Genomic DNA, 22,426 nt, shown 5'->3' on the forward strand with positions numbered 1-22,426 from the left:
AAAAATGAGAAAAAAAGTAATATATTTTTAAAAAAGATTAAAAAGTATTCACAAAAGTAGTGCACTTGGCCTTCGCTAGTATTAGCGGATCGATATAGATGTCTGAAGCTCGGAAAAAAACTATATTTCATGATCTCTGCTTTGGCAAAAAAAGGTAGTATAATATATTGCAGGATTCAATAGTTGGAAATGTAAGCGTTGTTGCCCTGTCCCTTTCTCTGTGATGTCATTCTAATAGAATCCAGACAGAACAAAACCCTGTCCTCAAACGTCGAAAGGTGCAAAGTTATGGGAAAGACACAAAACATCCATATCAAATAAAATATTTTTCTTAATCAAATAACATGGAAAACATCCACTTTTTGCACAGTATTAATTGACCATCCTTACCAACCACTCAATGTACATTACTGTATTGTTCATAGGTTGGTCATCTAGGTTTGTACCTGTAGACTTTCCATCACCATGAAGAAGAACAATGCACAAGACAGTAACTGAGTACAGTGAGACATCAAGGGCTTTGTGATGATGTGGCTCAGTTGGTAGAGCATGGTGCTCGGGTTTGATTCCCACAGGGGACCAGTGTGAAAATGGATGCACTCACTACTGTAAATTGCTCTGGATAAGAGCGTCTACTGAAAAGGAATGAATAGACCATTTCAGTTTTCACATAGAAATAAGTCGCATTTGCAAAGTATTAAAAAAAAAACGTAAAACATATTCAACAAGTATTATCAGATTAACTGTTTTGTACAGATAATGAACTACTTCCCGCATCTCTGTAAATGACAGACTGAGCAGTCTCTGTGTTCACAGCACCCAAATGAGTGCTTTAAAGCATACTGCCTTCACGTTGTGTGTGGGATTATAAAAGCTAACATTTTATTTTGATTCACTGAGATGTACTTTTTTATTTGAGGAAAGGTAATATGTGTGTTTCCATTAGATTTGCATCACTTTTTATATATAATCACAATTACTTGGCCACATGGTTCATGCAAAAGGTCTAAGGATATTTGAGTCTACATGCATTACATATTTAAGAAATCTTACAAGCATGAGATCCATTTTAAGAGCTGTAGGTAACACAAAATGACCAATTCAACCCAAAACCCAATTTCAAGAGCATTAAAGATACAATTTATTCTTACAAAACATAATGCAGAAAAAATCCACTCATCACCAATTTACAGAGAATAGAAGACCTACTTCCAAGCTCATTTTATAAATTCTGAATGTTGCTCCCAAAACAGCCAGGTTATAGCACAAATGAACCTGACTGTGTGTCCACAATTATTTCCCTGGTAGAGAGACAGAGGTGGGACCAGTAGGCCAGATGTACCCATCTATAGGATTATCTATAGAATGATCTACAGGATGAGGAGAAGGTGTCCACATGGTTTATTGTCCAGGGAGCTGGAAGGTTTAGCCTACATGACATCATTATCAACAACATAAGCTGTTGATGGTACAATTGCATAGCATAGCTAACTGTACAAAAGGTCAACCAAGATACATGTAGTTTTACCCTTACATATTTTTCCAAAATGTTGATGTGTTTTTATGAAGTGTGACACTGTGTCTTTCTGTGGGTGCTGCTGTGAATTAACAGAATATACAGCAATAGCATCAGCAAACCTCTTCACACTAAAATAGTACTACAAGTCATGCAGCCCTGTGCATACACATGCCATCAGACGTCATATGATACGGTACTATATATTGTTCTATAAAAGAAACATTCACAAAAATGTTTTTATTTATATCATATCTTTATATTCCCTTATTTAAAAAAAAAAAAGCAATAAAGCAAATACACATTTCATAATTCCAACTAAACTGATGTGCTACCACGAGGCAAAAGCAAACAACAGTCTCGGCCTGACATTCTAAAGCTGAATCCACTGAAACCTTTCAATAGTGATCCCAATAGCAGAGGGAGATGGCAGCAACGCAGACACTTAAACCATCCCTTCAAAAGGAATCCTCGAAACTCTTGCTCAAGTTGAATTCCACAAACACATGCACGCAAGCACACACACAAATACAGTGCAAACTTTGACACGGATGAAAGTTCTCCCTTTGTATGTGTATGTCTTCTGTCTTTCAAATGCCTTGGAATTCAAATTAAGAGTTTGTTTCCCTTCCTCCGAACGGGTCAGCAGGAGTCTCAAAGCTGTTTAAAGGATTAAAATGTCTGTCATTGATCTGATTCATATACCAGTTCTGTTGTGTAATAAGTTGGTGTAAATGTGGCAAGTGTAGCCAAGTAAGTTGTCTGAATGAGCTGTTTATTTACTTTATTATATCTATTTTTTTACCTTTATTTAACTAGGCAAGTCAGTTAAGAACAAATTCTTATGTTCAATGACGGCCTAGGAACAGTGGGTTAACTGCCTTGTTCAGGGACAGAACAACAGATTTTTACCTTGTCAGCTCGGGGATTGCAACCTTTCGGTTACTAGTCCAACGCTCTAACCACTAGGCTGCCTGCCGCCCGATATAGGTGTATTGTTATCGCTAATGTATAGCTGTAAGGGCTAAACCGGGAGGGCCTGGGAAAAGAAAAGTTCCATACAAATCTCATAGTAACTGAATTAGAAAACTGGAGAGAATAGTTAAATGCTATAGAAAAGGCACAACCTCTGATGTGTTGGCCCTCCCACTCTCGTTCCCCAGCCCATGGTCTATTGCTTTGAGCCTCAGTGGCGAGGTGAGACGGTGGCACGGGGGGCGGTGCCAAGGCCCTGGTAATTCTCGCGGGCATGCTTCTCACAGAACATCTCCTCTCCCACCCAGAAGTGACCTCGCATCTTCAGGTTGAGACCGCACTCTGGTGTAGAACAGGTGTAGCACTCTGGGTGGCGGAAGCGATCGTCCATGATGCGCACCGCCTGTGTACTGCAGACAGATGGACACAGTCGTACTCAACACCAACATTGTTTCTGCATATTTGAATCTTTGTACATTACGCACACAAACACTGTAGAAAGGCTTATTAACTCAGCTCCTCTGTATTTATGAGGAATAACCTGCACCTTAAGGAAACGTATCAATGTCAGGGCTTGTGTTTGTCAGCAGCTTATTATTACTTATTATTTGTCATTAGTTACGCAATTACCCCTGTGGACAGAGAGAACATGTCACAATTACCCCTGTGGACAGAGAGAACATGTCACAATTACCCCTGTGGACAGAGAGAACATGTCACAATTACCCCTGTGGACAGAGAGAACATGTCACAATTACCCCTGTGGACATGGAGGCAGCATGTGACATGAGGTGACTCTTACACAATGCTGGTGCCACACTTCTCACAGGTGTGGTACTTGGGGACTCCGCCCCCGGGTGATGTGGGTTTGGGAGGTGTGGGTTTGGGAGAGAGTCCTGGGAACCGCACAGCTGCCTCTGCATAGAACAAACCAGAGAGCAACAGAGGAGAGCAGAGTCAGTCAGAGCCGACACCGTTTGTCTGAACACCACCAGTTTATGATCCGGGACACACACTTCATGACACATGCTTGCTGTTATCACTTTATAAAGCTCTTATTACCATCTCCGCTTGTAAAAGTAAAAACAACAACACTCACACTCTGCTGTCCATTGAAAACAATGCTCTAGGTCAGAGTATGTATGCAAGAGTTTCCTTATCTGACTTTATTTCTGCTTTGGACCAGGGGATGTACTGATATTCTGTCTGAGTAGCCAGACAGAATACAAGGTTGATGAAACAATTGAGTAAAATTGTGGTAAATTGTGCTGAATTGGACAATATCTGTTATCGGACAATATCCTCTATCGACCTCGGAGTTGACATCCAGTTGACCCATCAAATAGGTTTCAAACGGGACAGTACATCGTACACACCTGTTTATTAGACCAGCGTGTCACAGAGAGAGAGAGAGAGTGAAGACAGTGTGTTTATGGGAGGCTCTGCTCACCCTTCTCATCAGACTCCAAAACCTCCTGCAGCATGCGGAAGGTGTTGGACTGCCGAGGGGCCGTGCGAGACTCCTTGTTCTCCTGGATCATCTTGTAGACCTCTGAATCCCGGTCAAACCTCTGCATGGCAAAATCCGAGCCAGAACTGCTGTGGGAGAGAGAGGGGATGTAGCTATTACCTATTACGTAACCTCTCTGATAAATAGACTGATCAGTCAATCCATATCTATATACATTCCATGTACAATCTATGTTCTATCTACGTACTGTACATATGTACATTCCGTGTATGGTCGACGGTGTAATAATGTCCATATATGTTCAAGGCGATGTGTACATTGTGGAGGATTTATGTGGGGTTAGTTTGAGAGAATCCAGAGGAAATTAAGACAGGGGCAGCAGTCAGCTTTGTGACTGACCTTCTAGCCCAAAGTCTACATTGCATACCCCCAGGAAAGTTGCCAAAGCCAGCCTCCAATCTCAGTCCAAACACTCACAACTGAACTGGATCACCTTGCTATCCACTTACAGCAGCAACTGCTCTAGTCTGAAAATGTCCTGCAGGCAAGGTAAAGAACACATTGAAAACGCCTGTGTAGAGTAGACGGTACCATGTTATCAACTAAGTAGCATACATTATTGGTGTAGTGTTTGGGTATTAAGGTGAAGACATTCTAGCTTATGGCTAGTAAAGTAGAACTGTGGCTAAAGCTTTTCAGATACCCACCACCACAGCAGCCATGATTGGCCAAATAAAGTGGGGAATCCTGCTGTTTGACTCCAGGCATTCCTGGATGGAAAATCACAGAGACGTGTCATTTCTATCATGTTCCACTACCCCTCTCTCACGCCATCATTACATTTATGACCCACTGGAGCCAATGGACACCTTTTAGCTTTGAGGCAAGATAACTTATGAGGCAACTCAAGCCAATGCATGGTTTGTGGCCATTTTGGACCAATGGAAGTGCTTGTGATGGGACATAGTCTTAAGAGTGAACACCTCAGGGTAGTTTCTCTGCTGCCTAGCTAATTAGCAGATTAGCAGGCAGCACAGTAGCACTGCACTTACAGGTTTATGAGCAGCACATTCTTAGCCACTGGGGTGGTGGAATGAAAAAGTGGTTCACTTTATTGTTCATTCAATAGCAACTGTGTGTGGTTGCCATTGTTATATTTTCCTAGCCTAGCAACAACTCTGAGAGAAAAAAAATGGACAGAAAGATGACAGTCAAATGTACACACGGACCTATGCACAGAATACTGTAGTCAACATTGTGGGAGCCTTTCAGTCAGTCAGGTTATGTGTGAAACCGGTCAGACAGACCCTCAGTCCACAGGTGCGGTGTATTGCCATTCACCTGCAGCGAATTGAGCAGAACATCCCTGCTAAACTGTCAGTAAATGTCTGCCAATTCTCATCATCTGGATCTCTCTCTGTGATATCATATGCCAGGTTACAGCACATCTGTCAAAACACTGACTGTATAAATTCCCCCTGTGCTGATCTAATCTAAGACAATACCATGGAAAATAAGAATCATTCACATGGCTAATCCTGTCACTATGGAAATGGAGAGATGTGTGTGCATGCCTTCATGTGGACTGGAGTTCGTGCCTGCCTTTCATCAGTATTTAGAACTTACTTCCCACTGATGTAACACGGCTGAAACAGGAGATGGCAAAATGATGAGACAAACCTCCAAGTTTACCCAATGCTTAAACTCTTTCCTTTGCATTAAAGAACATGGTTTAAATTGAAAACAGACTCTCCAACACACCCTCCAAGTCTTCAAACGCTCCACTCCACCCTGCTCAATCCATTTCCCTTTTCCCCTCATTCACATTACATCTTCAAACCAATGGACATACTGGGTCAAATGTACTAAGAGCACAAAAGCATGGGAGCAAAGCAAACATGACGGCAGAACAGTGAACGGCAGAAACATACAGATGGAGGGAAATCTGTTACAAAAACGGCCATAAATTGCCTAAACTATATCATAATATACTGTATGTATGCATACTCTTAAGAAGAGTACAACTTGAATAGGCTACACATAACCCACAGTATCTTGAAAATAATATTGTCAGTTGGCTTTCAAGTAAGTACTTTGTGGACTCCACAACAGTCAGAATGTTTTTAAGAAACCACTCTAGAAATGTGCACATGGAAAAAGTGTCCTTTTCATGTTTCCACAGCCACACTTGGCACAGAGAACACCTGATCTTCCTTTAGTGAAAATACATGTCTTTAAACAAGCCTCAGTCCAAACAGATGCTATCACTGCTCCCAGCTCCAACAGCATTCTCCAATGTGAGAACAATAGGGCTGTTGGTGTTGTTTGCATTGCTTCATTCAAAAACACAGCCATACTAATTCAAGCCAGTTGCCCCTAAACTCATTACCAAACACAATAAAAGTCAGAAATAACTCACCTCAGAAACAAAGAGGGAACAAAGAGGAGAATTCCTTTACAACTAGATAATCTTTGCTTTCAGATGTAACAGTTGTTCTTGGCTGCACGTCTATCCTCAGCTGTGGAAACCCAGCAAACACACAAAAACACAAGCACACACGCAGAGGCACACACCTATATATATATATACACCAAACAGGCGCAGGAGAAGATTGAGTTTCGGACTGAAAAGTGTGCTGAGTCCCAGCTGAGCCTTTCGGCTGTCACTCATTGGCCTGGAGAGAAAAGAAGCATCTCAGGGGGTGTCTCTTAGCCTGTGATTGGCTGAGTCAGAGGGGGGGGGGGGGGCTTGATGTGAAGCCTGGGGCCTACAGAGTGGGGGGACAATTAGGGGAAGAAGTGAAATAAGACATTTTGGGGGATAAGAGTAAAAGCCTGAGGTGGCTGGGTCTGATGCTATATTCTGACATGTCACATGAAAGGCAGAAAGGAGAGGCTCTTTAAGAACTGCACACAGACACACCCCAACCTCTCCAGGAGGGAGGAACACTGAGTACGGCTAAAAGACTACCTGAGAAGCTTTGTAAGGAACAGTTGAACATGTTTGAAAAATCTCAACTTTCTTATTTCTGGTCTTTTTGGCTGATGAGTAAATAGCACTACAGTATGAGAGCACTGACTCTCAGAGTAAGGTACAATCAAAATGTCTAATCAATTAAGTCAATGTTTGATAAAGACAGCTGAATCCTTCAATGCACACTAAAATAGTCTGACTTGTAGCTCCAAGATCAACCACATCTGTTTTGGTTAACTAAGTGCTGCGTTATGCGTTTTTACACATTACGCTGAATTGCTACAGGAGTTTGTTTTACCCTAAGCCTGTTTGTAGTAAGTCATAATCACATATTCAAAATACGCAATAACAACATACGTTAGAGTGGGTAAATTTGTACTGTACATCGTGGTAGATCTGTAGAGGAGCCGAGGATTGAGAATGTTCTTACCTGCGTCTGGGGGAGACAGACAGCTCGCGATCAATAGGGCTGTGGGGCGAGTAATGTCCTGGAGGGGTGGGGGTTCGACTGGTCACAGAGTTATTCCTGAAGTCCGGAGAGGAGAACTCCTGTGGAGACAAAGAGATGTACAGGTCAGACTGGTCTGATCTGCATGGATCATCTTCTTCTGCTCGATCAAACCACCTGCAGATGCTGAAACCCAGACATACACTTTATAGAGTGGAACGAGTTTATAGAGTTGAGAAACCTGATGAGACCATGAGAAAGAAAGCACCATGTGATGCAATAACTCAATAAAGAAGTCAGATAAATAAAGAACTATATTCCTTTTACTTACTGGATTTTATTTAATGTTGTTTCAAAAACTTTGCTTCATCAAGGGTGGATTGGCATTGAAGAGAATGTTCTGAAAAATCACAACTACTAAAGAAAGAGATGAGCCTGGATGGGGAAAACGTTCTTTAAGCCAATAGACAGACAAAGAGCTGGACAGGTCCACATGAATAGGAAGAGTCAAGGTCAGAAAGGAAGGGCTCTATGTGAACAGGTGACAGAAATGACCTCCCGGGGCCAGTTCAGTTGGGTGCAATGATCATGTACCAATGTAATCAAGGTTTGAAATGATTATGTTTTTGTCAAATACAATCTATTTTTGGGCTTCTTGCGTTAATTTGCAGGGTACAAATGATTTATAATTATGTTCTGGCCCCCTGACCATCCGCTCAAGAAAAGAAATCGGCCCGCGGCTGAGTCTAGTTGATGACCCCTGCGCTAGTGGCACCGACTTTAAGGACTTTTGGAGATCAATCCACAAAAGCAGATTTACCTAACTTGGTGGAAATTGAAGGGATCTCCAGGGTTCGCCATCCCTGAGTCTGGGTCTGGTAACATATACATCTGAAGGTTAACAATGAGGTAAAGCTATGGCAGAAGTTTACGTAAGAGGGCTTTAAAGATAAAAAGAGCGCAATGCATCGATCTACAAAACTTCAAGGAGGGCCAGCTTACTTTCTGATAGAAAATACAATGATGAAATGTATTGTGTGGATTCGAACCAATATGATTGTCTGTCATGTAGAATCAAGTCAGCTCTATTAATTTCATTCTTAAGTATCTGTTAAGTTTTACCTTACTGAATACACCCCAGATGTTCAGAATACACACACACACACACACACACACACACACACACACACACACACACACACACACACACACACACACACACACACACACACCTGTAAGCCTTCACTTCCTCAATCTTATTTGTGTACAGTAATGAACTAACAGTTCTAATTCTGGTGGCCATGGCAGACGGTTGCTACAGTCATAATGACTGGTGCTAATAAAGGCTCTGATTTGTCATGGTTTTGCTCCTGCCCTTCCCATACTGCGGGTTTCAATGATCATGAGACACTCCCAGCATTCCTGTCCTTTTACTAACTCATCCCTCCTTATCAAGCTCCCATTTATCTCCCAGCCCTAACTCCACGTGCAGGCTGCCTGCCTGCCTGCCCGCTTGGGTCAACCTTGTTAGCTTTTGATTGCTATTTATATCTCAGCTGGGACTCAGCCCCCAGGCCTGATGACGGAGATGCTGTTCGCATGGTAACAGATGTTTGGCATTGGCTCGCTTGTTTGTTTGAATAGAAGGGGAGAGCCAACGTGTACTTCCATCGTGGATGCCAGATGTCCTACAATTATGCATGGCAGTTATAAACCATTATACCGCATTGGGAAAGAGCAAATGGCAAACTTGAGCAACTTATTCACCTCGGCATGCTATGGTTTACTGGCAATGCTTCCTACTTCCATTACCTAACTGCTCACTGCTAGACTACCAGCTTGGCAAGAAGCTACTGCCAATGATGGCGGATAATGAATATGTCTCATTATGGCCGTTTACCATTGAAAATGGTCAAGGTTCCCGTCTGAGTAAGCGGTCTATCCTTCCTTCGGGTGAACATACAGTTCCTTCATAATCTGTAGCAAGCGCACTCGAGAAAGGGAACGCCCACTGGCACAGACAGGATTATTTTCAATGTGAAACTGCCCAATAACACCTGCCCAAAAAAGAGCCTGAGAGATGTCTCGCCTTCTCTTCTGTCTCTAGCTACTGCATTTATTAAGTCACAAGAGGGAGCTAGAGTGACATCATTGGTTACAGCCAAGCAGTAGAGCCCTAGAGATCCTGAAAACATGGGACTGAATGGCTGTGTGTGTATGCATGAGTTTGAGCGTGCATTTGGTATGCACACATGTGTGCAAGTTTAATGCTATTATGTGTTTCCTATGTGGTGTCGGTTCAAAGAGAATTTCACCCCAGGGAAATGGGGCACCCAGAACACAGAGCACACCTGGTCCACTTCTGAGCAACTCATAACTCAGCGCAGACACTTTTACTGTCAGGAATCCCAGAAAACAGATAGATTTTATTACAGTGCTATGCACTGCATCTAACTGTGACCACCTGAGATCCAATTCTAAAAGTCTCTCAGACACGCAACAAAATCTTTATTTTCTTTGGGGTATTCAGCTAAATCAAAAGTGAAATGAAGCTTGAAAAGTGAACATTACAAAAAAGATCAGTCACTTTATTTAGGCTCTACAGATGGTCATACTATCCTCAAACTATCTGCTGATAAGCAACTGCTTGCTAAGGTTATGGTTAGGGTAAGGTTTAGAATAAGGATTAGGGCAGGGTTCACCAAAAGGCGGCTCACGGGGCCAATTTGTCCCATGGCTGATTTTATTTGGCCCCTCAATTTTTCAGAGCAAAAATAAATAACAGTGCATTCAGAAAGTATTCAGACCCCTTGACTTTTTCCCCATTTTGTTACGTTACAGCCTTATTATAAAATGTATTCAATAGTTTTTCCCCCTCAATCTAAACACAATACCCCATAATGACAGAGCAAAAACAGTTTTAGATTTTTTTGGCAAATATATTAAAAGTAAAAAACTGAAATATTACAATTACATAAGTATTCAGACCCTTAATTTAGTACTTTGTTGAAACAACTTTGGCAATGATTACAGCCTTGAGTCTTATGACACTACAAACTTGGCACACCTGTATTTGGGAAGTTTCTCCCATTCTTCTCTGTATATCCTCTCAAGCTCTGTCAGGTTGGATGGGGAGCTTCACTCCACAGCTATTGTCAGGTCTCTCCAGAGATCGGGTTGAAATCCGGGCTCTGGCTGGGCCACTCAAGGACATTCAGAGACTTGTCCTGAAGCCACTCCTGCATTGTCTTGGCTGTGTGCTTAGCGTCGTTGTCCTGTTGGAAGGTGAACCTTCGACCCAGTCTGAGGTCCTGAGCACTCTGGAGCAGGTTTTCATTAAGGATCTCTCTGTACTTTGCTCTGGTCATCTTTCCCTCGATCCTGACTAGTCTCCCAGTGCCTGCCACTGAAAATCATCCCCACAGCATGATGCTGCCACTACCATGCTTCACCGTAGGGATAGAGCCAGGTTTCCTCCAAACGTGACGCTTGGCATTCAGGCCAAAGAGTTCAATCTTGGTTTTATCAGACTAGAGAATCTTGTTTCTCATGGTCCGAGAGACCTTTAGGTGCCTGCAAACTCCAAGCAGGCTGTCATGTGCCTTTTACTGAGGAGTGGCTTCCATCTAGCCACTCTACCATAAAGGTGCGATTGGTGGAATGCTGCAGAGATGGTTGTCCTTCTGGAAGGTTCTCCCAACACCACAGAGGAACTCTGGAGCTCTGTCAGAGTGACCATCAGGTTCTTGGTTACCTCCCTGACCAAGGCCCTTCTCCCCCGATTGCTCAGTTTGGCAGGGCGGCCAGCGCTAGGAAGAGTCTTGGTGGTTCCAAACTTCTTCCATTTAAGAATTATGGCGGCCACTGTGTTCTTGGGGACATCAATGCTGCAGAAATGTTTTGGTACCTTGCCCCAGATCTGTGCCTCGACACAATCCTGTTTCTGAGGTCTACAGACAATTCCTTCGACCTCATGCCTTGGCTTTTGCTCTGACTTGCACTGTCATCTGTGGGAACTTATATGGACAGGTGTGTGCCTTTCAAAATCATGTCCAATCAATTGAATTTACCACAGGTGGACTCCAATCAAGTGGTAGAAACATCTGAAGGATGATCAATGGAAACAGGATGCACCTGAGCTCACAGCAAAAGGTCTCAATACCTTTTTCTAAAAACCTGTTTTCGCTTTTTCTTATGGAGTATTGTGTGTAGATTAATGAAGAAAAAACAATTTCGTAAAACTTTTGAATAAGGCTAACATAACAAAATGTGGAAAAAGTCAAGGGGTCTGAATACTTTCCGAAAGCACTGTATAATGTGAAATAGGACAAATATAAGCGCCCACCTAATTATTATTATTTATGTGACTCCCTTTCCAGTCTCGTCATCAGTTGGCATCAATGCCCCCACAAGCCCATCCCAGGAAAAGCTGTGTCTCCACCCCACCCCTCTCCACTCCAGCTCCCAGCAACAGAACAGGCCTGGGGCCTGAAGCTGACTGAGGCATGGGCACTGGAGGAGCCAGGGACTCTCTGTCTCCATAACCACCAGCACCCGCTTCCAATTCAGCAGCCCTTTGAACAATGGCTCTGCTCTCAATCGGTCCAGTTTTCCATTTATTTTTCCAGTGCTTGTGCAGATCACTGCTCATTGCTCTATGCCAGGAAGCTTTTACCCGGAACGATCAGTGGCATTCCTCACTGTAATTCCTCTCAGGGTCATTATTTCCCCAGAAACAAGGGCCAGATATTGTTAGTTATCACTTTCTCCATATCATTGTTGAATAAGTGCAGAAAACCTCTCCCTTCTCCTCCTGCTATTGGCTACAGTAGTCAAAATGTCAGTCTTTTCCTATTGAAATCCTTTCTAACGGCTACATGTCATCTTAGGCTAACCTGTAGTTGTACTTTTATAAACATCTTGCCAATGAAGAAGTAAGAGTCCAAATCTAGGAGCGTTACATCTTAGAGAACATCTTTATTTCCTCTGAGATTCGATGAAGTCTCCTGTCAGTATCAGATACCAACTGAAGCCATGTTTTCAGAAACAATTTTTAGTTAGTCAAGTGAGTGAGCACTTTAATTACAGCTGTGATCCATGAGGCATGAGAGGAAAGAAGGAATAAAGAAAAAAAGTTAAACAAAAGTAACAAACAGGCACGGAAAAACAAAGGTTGGACGACGACAGGGACTAAGCAGCTGTGATTGAGTTTGACCATAGATGGGCTCAGCAGCTTGGTATGGAGAAGTAGTGGAGTTTCGGCATCAACAACACCACTCCATTTTCCTCTATTCTCCTGACCTTTTATAGAAGCAGCCATGTCACCTCAGATTGCAGAAAATCCCCCTGCGGATGCCCCAGGGGATGCCACTCACTGGCAGAGGGGCACCGCCAGCCGGGCACAATGGCCGTTTGTCTTGGAGAATGTGAATGGTGTTGGGAATGTCAAAAGCCATAACATTTGGGGAGGAAGCCCTCCCTGATTACACCTGCTCTGAACTGTAATCATAAGCTCTTAACGAGCTCTGGGTCATCAAAGAGCCTGCCTGCCTGTTGCACAAAGCGAGGTGTGCACAGGACAAATTACACTTCAAAGCCAAACTCTGAACTTGAAGTTAACTTTGAATCTACATGCCACTCAGACGATGCCACTCTCGTCTTGCTGCTATTTTCAATTTTGCCACTGAAATCTGCTGTCATATTTGATTAAAGAAATCAACTGCAGCGAATACAGTTGTGCTTATTCCTAATGCTCTAGGAAAAACCTAAGGAAGAAAGACAATCCCGGTCCAAGCCATATCTCAATCCCAGGACATGGAAGGAGGATGGAGTTAGTGAGTGAATTAATTCATAAATGAAAGAGACAGACAGACAGAGAAAGAGAGAGAGTGACAGAGAGAGGAAGAAAAGGCATGAGTGAGAGAGAGCACAAACGAGAGAGTTCTGAATCTGACACACAAACATGCCTCAGTCTGGGATTGGAGACACAAACAAACAGGAAATGGAGAATTGGAAGCGGGGGCAGCTGTTTCAGATCAGGGCCCATGGGAGACACGGGACATTGGCATCTCTTTTACATTTTGGGAGCGGAGAAGCTCTCCGTCTGGCTCCAATCGGGGCCACTGAGCATCATCATCATTATTACCACCATGCAGCTTCAAATACAGGGCATGGGCCAGCAGACAGGGGTAGACGACACACAGAAGACGATACAACTATATTTTTGGGACTGCTGTATGAAAACACTTTACATGAACATAAATATGGGACAATTATCCAGGGGATGGCAGGAGTCCTCGGGTTTGAAGGGAGATATATGCGTACTGTATATATCCTGCAGTATGTGTACTGTCTATGCATGGAGGTCTCCTGTAAACACCTGAGGCAGACTAACCTGCTCTTTATACTCCATCAACGCTGCCTCAACTCTGTTATTACGGTTACTGTATTCAGAGGTGAACTACTGTACCATAACACCATACTGAGCGAAATAAGATATATGATACTCCTAAGTATTTGAAAGAAAGGTCGTTTTTCTCAATGTTTACATATAATAACATACATTAAGGGTCAGACATTCCCTAGTGATAATGGCGGGTGCTGACTGCTGAGCGCTGGTGGACTGACTGTCTCAGTAGGAGGTTGACTCTGGTTGACTCTGGCTGTGCTCGGACACTGTGGGGTGACAATTCCAATATCACAGTCACCATGGTGGCTTCAAAGACTCTCAATGGTCAATACATAGCATCAGCGAACCAGGGTTAATATACATAATTGGTTCTGACAGGACCCTGCTTGGTCACAATGAGAACATGTCTAAGAGGCTGATGGACTCAAAAGCTTAACACCCACCTGAGTGATGCACTGCAATCTCTCTGGGCCAACAAACTTTCTAGCAGAGACTGTGTGAGCTGTAGTAGTGTATGTTTTTCCATTACCACCAGCAAAGTAGCATCATTAGACTCTCTGATGCGGAAAGGGCATTTCAGATCATAGTCAGAGTCCTTATGGGGATGATTACTTTAAATAGGAACATTGCCCCCAACTTTGTGGCTAGCTTCTCATACACACAGAACTTGAGCTCCCCTAAACTCTTGTTTCTAGGCAAAGCCCACTCATGTTATGGTGAGATCATAGGTGGTCTCATATACTGTAACTGGTCTCATAAGGGGAGCAGTCCACCCACCCTCCCTGCCATCAGCCAGGCTGCCACCAACAGGCCCAGATACAGTGAGAAAACTGATGCCAGGCAGGCCGAGAGAGAGTTTATTTATCCTTGGAGGGAGCTATGGGCAACACATTTCTCAACCTTATTAAATTCCCCACAAGGCTCCAACTGAAGCTGCATATCAAACTCATCTGGAGTTCATTATGGTTTTGTTAAATCGTCGGACATTTAATTTATGATCGGCAATCTTTGATCGGCAGAATCCACCCTTTCATATACAGTGCATTCGTATTCAGACCCCTTATTTCCACATTTTGCTATGTTACAGCCTTATTCTAAAATTGATTAAATAAAAAAACATCCTCATCAATCTACACACTACCCCATAAACGCAAAGTTAAAACAATTATTATTATTTTTTGCCCCCAAAACACTGAAATATATAAGTATTCAGCATTCTTATTTACATAAGTATTCAGACCCTTTGCTGTGAGACTCAAACTTGAGCTCAGGTGTATCCTGTTTCCTTTGATCATACTTGAGATGTTTCTACAACTTGATTGGAGTCCACCTGTGGAAGATTCAATTGATTGGACATGATTTGGAAAGGCACACACATGTCTATATAAGGTCCCACAGTTGACAGTGCATGTCAGAGCATAAACCAAGCCATGAAGTCAAAGGAATTGTCCGTAGAGCTCAGAGACAGGATTGTGTCAAGGCACAAATCTGGGGAAGGGTAAAGAAAAGTTTATGCAGCATTGAAGGTCCCCAAGAACACAGTGGCCTCCATCATTCTTAAATGGAAGAAGTTTGTAATCATCAATACTCTTACTAGAGCTGGCCGCCCGGCCAAACTAAGCAATCGGGGGAAAAGGGCCTTGGTCAGGGAGGTGATTAAGAACCCGATGGTCACTCTGACAGAGCTCCAGAGTTCCTCTGTGGAGATGGGAGAAACTTCCAGAAGGACAACCATCTCTGCAGCATTCCATCTGCTCCAAAGCGCTCAGGACCTCATACCGGGTCGAAGGTTCACCTTCCAAGAGGACAACAACCCTAAGCACACAACCAAGACAACGCAGGACTGGCTTCGGACCAGTCTCTGAACGTCCTTGAAAGGCCCAGACAGAGCCCGGACTTGAACCTGATCGAACATCTCTGGAGAGACCTGAAAATAGCTGTGCAGTGACACTCCCCATCCAACCTGACAGAGCTTGAGAGTATCTGCAGAGAAGAATGGGAGAAACTCCCCAAATACAGGTGTGCCAAGCTTGTAGCGTTATACCCAATAAGACATGAGGCTGTAATTGCTGCAAAAGGTGCTTCGACAAAGTCCTGATTGAAGGGTCTGAATACTTATGTAAATGTTATATTTCAATTATTTTGCTTTGTCATTATGGGGTATTATGTGTAGATTGATGAGGGGGGGAAAAAACAATTGTACATTGCATAACAATGAGAGGCACCACTGAAGAAAAAAAACAAGATGTACATACCAATTTAAGACTTGGAAAAAGGGAATTGTGCTCATGTATTGAGAGATTGCGCTGAATGTTTTAGTTGAAGAAATGTTCATATTGTTCTATATCCCATTATTTCTAAAATAACCAATTTTAATGAGTGGAGAATTTGGAGCAATCTTCATAAATCAATATTTCTGCTGTTTCCTCATTAATCCCATGGCTAGTATTTAACTGGACGGACATTTGCAGTATGACTGACTGCAGCAACGTTTTGCTTTACATTTGTACCTGGAGGGACACTTTTACCAGACTAACAATTATGATTTATGACAAACAAATGGATCCATGACAACCCTTATCCCAAACTCAAGGTCATATCCTGCGTAAACTAGAGAATATATGCTGACGTGTCAGTTTCTGCTGGAGAAAGGGGCAGTTATTCACACGGTTACCTTGACAACAACTTACGGAATGTTCACATACTATTTGAACGCCTGAGCAAACCGCACTAACTAATAAAAAGGTCCATCTCTCCTGGCCAAAATCCCCCCATAAAGTGAGTGGGGCCAGCAGCGTCCCCGGCTCGGTGGAGAAGCCCAGGGGCCTGGGAGGCAGGCAGGGGAAATCTGAAGTGTCCCAGTTAACTTTTCCACTTCAGGGGACAGAAAAACAATGGTGCTGATCAATCAGTGGGGATGTGGAGAGGCATGCTGCCCGCCGAGGGGCCACAATGGACCCTGGCTTAATGGGCAGAGCGGCCAGAGCCCACGTGAAAAGGCCTGGCTCTGTCAGCTCACAGCCCTCACTCTGTGGAGAAGAGAAAACATCCCCGTCCCTCGCACTCCACTCTCCTGCCTCCACCACCCCCACACTGGCTTTAGCCTGCCCATCAGACAGCACACCCCAGGCCTGCCAAGCCAGACAGCAGCTCTGCTCATGTCAGACCTGAAATAGCACATCAGTCCTAGCGATGTTTTCTCAATCTGTTTGGATATGGTGGTGAGGAGGAAGAGCAGGGAGACTGGGGGAGACAGCAAGGAGGAGAGGGGAGACTGATTGAAGGCGAAGGTATATTTTAGACGTTGATCTGGAAGAGCGCTTTCTGAATATTTTTTATCTCAGGCTAAAGAAAGCAGAGAGAGCAATTTCAAGTAAAAACCTTTGACTTGACTTGAACAACATCTAGTGACATTCCTACTGCTGTATGCCAAGCCACCATCTCTCTGCTCCACAGCAACAACCACAACATTGCACTCCAACCTACCACACCCCCCAAAATAGACTGGGGTGAAACCAGCGGCTTGTGTGAAGGCTGGCCTGCTGCGAGCTTGCCTGCCCATCGGGACGTACAGTATGGGTGGAAGGAGGGATAGACAGATAGATGGAGGGATGGGTGGATGCAGGGGTTGTCCTCCCCTGGATAAAGAGTTTAGTGGGGACCATGGTGAGTGTCACAGTGCAGTTGGCCATCCCCCAGTATGATGGTTTATACAGTAACCATCCCGTCCCCGACACAGGATGAGGCAGCCCACCAAGGCTACCCTCAGGAACCGCAGAGTGTAGAACTGGAAACCCAGACCGGTGATCCTGCCCCTAATGGCCCAATGACGAGCCATGTCTTCTGAAAAAGAAGCTTGGTTTTGGCCTGGCTCGTCCCAACAGGGATGCTGTTGTGGTCACTTGATGTTATGAACAGACGCGCTGCTTCCTACTGATTCCTGGAGGTGGCCAGCAGCGGGGCCAACTCAACTACAGCTCCAGGCTTGGCTCAGGGTATCCTGGGAGGAATCCGGGACCTGATCCAACTGTTGTCTTTAGTAGGCTGGCCTCTTCCTTTTGTCATGGTGTGCCGGTCCAGCAGATTGGCTAACTAGTAGCTAGCACAGGGCAAAAGCAGTCATGAGCCATGACAAAATGTGGCAAAATAAGATACTACTATTAAACCTACTTAGATTGCAGGAACAACTTTCCATGTTCTGTATTTCAATACATGGAAATGATCTCCACCCATCAATTTGTGAGCCAGGCTAATGAACCATCCAACCCAAAACAAAATTAAGCTTTTTTGTGCATTAACATTACTGGACATTTGATATCTTTATCAAGCCCATTATCTAGCCCAATGGAAGGCCACTGTCATCAGTAATGGTGGCTGAATATGGGCATATACACAGCTACTGTACTGTATGTTCTGGTTTCTGCAGGAGCCAGATCTCTGAATCCATTGTGCATGAGTGACGTATGGTGCTGTCAACTCTGTTCAGTCTCCTCATCGTTCCAGTGTGGGTTTCTGGGTCGGGTACAATGGGTATCTCTGTGCTGGAGCTGGTTGTATCTTATAAGGGAGGGGAGTGATGGTTCTGGGGAGTTGTTTGGGAATGGCAGAGGCCCTCCCGTGTCCCAAGTATCCCTCTGCCCCTCTCCACCTTCCTTGCCCATCTCCTAGAGCTCCCCAAGCGCCCCATCACACAACGGCAGGCCTTGTAAGGCTGGGGAAAGCAAACACCAGCCTCCCAGAGGCCCTGCCATCAGAGCCACTATTGTACAGGGCATTTTCTCAGGATATCCAACACTCCGGTAAATGGGCGATCCAGCACATCCCAGTTTCCTCACTTGGAGAGCCAAAACATGGGTGGAAAAGCCTTTTAGACGCTTTTCAGAGTGGCTGATCACCTGATACAGCAGTACTCTGCACCTCTCAGGCGGGACAGAGGGCCTTGTGAGGGGAGCGGAGGCCCCGCTGCTCACAGGGCTGCAGTGTTCCTGCCAGCAAGTCGAGAGCAGCACAACACTACAGCACAGTGTGTCCATGCAGGCAGGGCAGTCCTCTTCCCAGCCGTATACCCTCCGAGCATACTGAAAGGGCTCCCCTCACTAATCCCACATCCTGGGTGGGAGGCTCGTCTCCTCTTTCAGACCAGAGAAGAGCCCCACCAAAATCCCTCCTCATCCACCGGTGTGGATCCTAGTTAACACAAAGCTGTCAGGCTTTGAGGAGAGGACAGAGAGAGCTCTACAAGACGGGCTCCAGCCAAGTCACAGTGGAGGTGAAGTGGGTGAAGTGGTGACTGAGGGCTCCCAAGGTACTGTCTGTAAACAGTAGGTCAGCCCTGTCAAACCACAGCAAGGAGAGGACACTAATACTGTTAACGTGTTAGATGTACAGGTCTGACAAACAACCAAAAACATGTATCTAGCATGTCATGTCTCTTCAGTTCAAAAACACGGTAGTGTGTGACTCCAAACATTTGGTTAAACAGGGGAGAGAAAAAAAACAAGTTGATACTGGAGTGAGACAGAAGGAATGTGATGGCTCCCAGAGGGGGTGAGAGAGGGGAAATGGATTCCAAACTTGAGATGAAGAATGAGGGAAAAGGGTGAGCTTATCCTGAAATTGTCCGAAAAAGTTGTGAGCAAAGATTCCAGACCCTTTGGCCCACCTGCCTTCATAAATACCACAAACATGTAAGGTCATCTCAGAGAGCCACGAATGACAGAGGAGCATGTAAGTCAGTGCATTCATTAAAGGCTGCAGATAAAGCTCTCAGACAACTAAATAGTCAACACTCCAGTCTGCCTGGTGCGCCTGTGATACACAGCTTCAGAAGTTCACAAAGAACATCTCATAACACAACAGAGTCCTTAGGAACGGTCTGCTCTGCACAGTGATCCAATCAGGAAACTGATTCATGTCTGCACAGACAGGCATCTCTGCACCCTCCCCGGCTCAGGACAACCTTTTGGAGTATGCCAACATGCACAGCTAATACTCTTAAATCACATAAGATAGAGTGACTGAATTTGACTGAAATTGAAGGAATACATTTGACTGAAATTGAAGGAATGCAGCTTGCTACATATGCTGATTTATTTCCCAGTCAAAAACTCCTGTTCTAGAAATAGGACAGACATACCACAAAGGGGAGGGGATTGACCAGACCCCCAAAGGAGTGTTGACAGACAGCTTGATAGTGATGATAATTGTAACATCTGTCAGCTATGTGCTCTCAGAGAAATCATTAGAGTATACTGAAGAGTACAAGTTACTTGGCTGGCGGCGATGGGACCAGACTCATCATTAAAATAACTCAAGAGAATATCCCATATCAGACCAGAAATTTCAGAGTGGCCTCTGCTCAAGTCATCTGCCCATTAGATGAAGAGCTGAGTTCAATCTTCATTTTCCAGGCCAAAGAGGCCATATTTATCTAGCTCCACGTAATATTCACAGAACTTATAAAATGAATGGAATTCCATTCCCTGTCTCCCGGCCATTAAAGGTCTTGTCTGTTTTTCCTGCTCTGTCATCTCCCATGTTGTGTCTTCTGTAGGGCCAATGCTTGGGACTGTGGCCGTTAGACATAGCTGGAATATCTCATGATGAACTTTCCCACAACATTTTCTCTCCTTTGGCTCACTTTCCAGACTCCTCTTTTAGTTGCTGGAATAGTAAATAAGCAGAGTGAATTCATGAAGAAATCAGCTTATATCCCAACCCCATATTTTACTGCTAGTGAGACAAGTGAATATTGCACTAATGAGTCTAATATACTGTAGCAAACCACTAAAAGGTCAAGTCTATTGTTTTACTGAGAGCTAATCATTCTCTTCCTTACATTGATATTTGAACAAACCATTTCCAGATTGTATTCCAACGTAATGTCAGATCTTTAAAAAAGTGACCTTTCAGTTCCCCGGCAATGAAAATATCAAATGATGTCTGCATCCTGTCTTTCTCGCTGTGAAGCGTCTACATTGTAACGTACAATGGCCTTGGAAACTTCAATCATCAAGCTGTGCAGTTCTTTAGAGGTCTACGTTTACACTGATGGGTTACGTACGTTGAAATAACATAGGAAGTAAAGGGTCTGCTATGGGACCTTGTCCCTGAGTATGAGACAGACCTACCTGTGACAGTGGTCTGGACAGTCTGTGACTAGATGTCTTCTCTTCTGGAGACCACGAACGCAGCTGGATGCTATGAAATGACAGAGAAAGATTACACTGATAATGGTGTTTGCCATCTCATCCAAAATAACCATAATGGTCTCTATCAAAATACTTCACTTGACCAAAATGTAATAAAAAGTGCTTCAAAATGGATATCATAAACATGGTACAACACTTCTCATTACCCTTCATATTAATTTATAAAATGTGAGTGTTTAGTGTCATGGGATATTTACTAGGTCTCAAGATTACTAGAACAGGAAAAGATAAGGATAGTCGAACAGCCCTAGAATTCTTTTACATTGAAATGTTAGTCATTTAGCAGACACTCTTACTCAGAGCCTACTTACAGTTAATGTGTTCATTGGTGTGTTCACATATCAGTGAACAGTGATATGAAGTACATTTTTCCCCAATAAAAGTGCGAGTGAGGGGGAAAAAAGTAAAGTGCGAGTGTTTGTTCACAAAGGCTTTTTACGTGTATTTTAGGGGGGGGGGGCTTTGGGATTATTTAAAATACTCTTTGAAGAGGTAGGGTTTCAGATCTTTTCAGAAAATGGGCAGGGACTCTGATATCCTAGCTTCAGGGGGAAGCTGGTTCCACCTTTGGGGTGCCAGGACCGAGAAGAGCTTGGACTGGGCTGAGCGAGACAAAAGACCAGAGGTGGGGCAGTTCCTCTTGCTGCTCCATAGGCAAGTACTATGGTCTTGTAGTGGATGCAAGCTTCGACAGGAAGCCAGTGGAGTGTGCGGAAGATCGGGGTGACATGGGAGAACTTGGGAAGGTTGAACACCAGGCGGGCTGCAGCGTTCTGGATAAGTTGCAGGGGTTTAAAGGCACAAGCGGCGAGCCCAGCGAACAGCTCATTGCAGTAGTCCAGACGGGAGATGACAAGTGCCTAGATTAGGACCTGCATCGCTTCCTGTGTGAGGTAGGGTCGTACTCTACTGATGTTGTAGAGAATGCTTTGATTTTTGCAGAGAAGGACAGGGTGTTGTCCAGCGTCACACCAAGGTTCTTTGCACTCTAGGAGGGGGACACCGTGGACGTGTCAACCATGATGGAGAGGTCTTGGTGCAGGCAGGCCTTCCCCGGGAGGAAGAGCAGCTCTGTCTTGTCGAGGTTGAGCATGAGGTGGTGGGCCGACATACAAGTTCAGATATCTGCCAGGCACACAGAGATGCGTGTTGCCACCTGGGTCAGAAGGGAGGAAGGAGAAAAGTAGTTGAGTGTCATCCGCATAGCAATGATAGGAGAGACCATGTGAGGATATGACGTGCCGAGTGACTATGTAATAGAGAGAAGACGAGAGGGCCTAGAACCGAATCCTGGGGGACACCAGTAGTGAGAGTACTTGGTGCAGACACAGATCCTCTCCACATCACCTGGTAGGAGCGGGCCTGCCAGGAAGGATGCAATCCAGAGCCTGAGACGCCCAGCCCTGAGAGGGTGGAGAGGAG

The 22,426-nt window shown here is 44.3% G+C and overlaps 1 protein-coding gene across 4 annotated transcripts in view; it reads right to left on the minus strand.

Annotated features, from left to right (window-relative positions):
• Positions 1–1,113: 1,113 nt before the first annotated feature.
• The window catches only part of LOC129853569 (PDZ and LIM domain protein 2-like), a 55,902-nt gene continuing 34,589 nt past the window's right edge, over positions 1,114–22,426 (minus strand). For 2 of the 4 annotated variants that reach the window (XM_055919739.1, XM_055919740.1), the window contains exons 6-10: positions 20,924–20,993; positions 7,367–7,485; positions 3,942–4,087; positions 3,294–3,408; positions 1,114–2,901 (exon numbers count right to left, since the gene is read on the minus strand). In XM_055919739.1, coding sequence (XP_055775714.1) covers positions 2,703–2,901; positions 3,294–3,408; positions 3,942–4,087; positions 7,367–7,485; positions 20,924–20,993 — 649 coding nt within the window. In that variant the 3' untranslated portion in view covers positions 1,114–2,702. Of the gene's footprint in view, positions 2,902–3,293; positions 3,409–3,941; positions 4,091–7,366; positions 7,486–20,923; positions 20,994–22,426 lie in introns of all 4 variants that reach the window. The other 2 variants (XM_055919737.1, XM_055919738.1) reach the window with 1 other exon arrangement.

This window comes from Salvelinus fontinalis, chromosome 4 (genome assembly GCF_029448725.1).
Source record: "Salvelinus fontinalis isolate EN_2023a chromosome 4, ASM2944872v1, whole genome shotgun sequence".
NCBI classification, from domain to species: Eukaryota; Metazoa; Chordata; class Actinopteri; order Salmoniformes; family Salmonidae; genus Salvelinus; species Salvelinus fontinalis.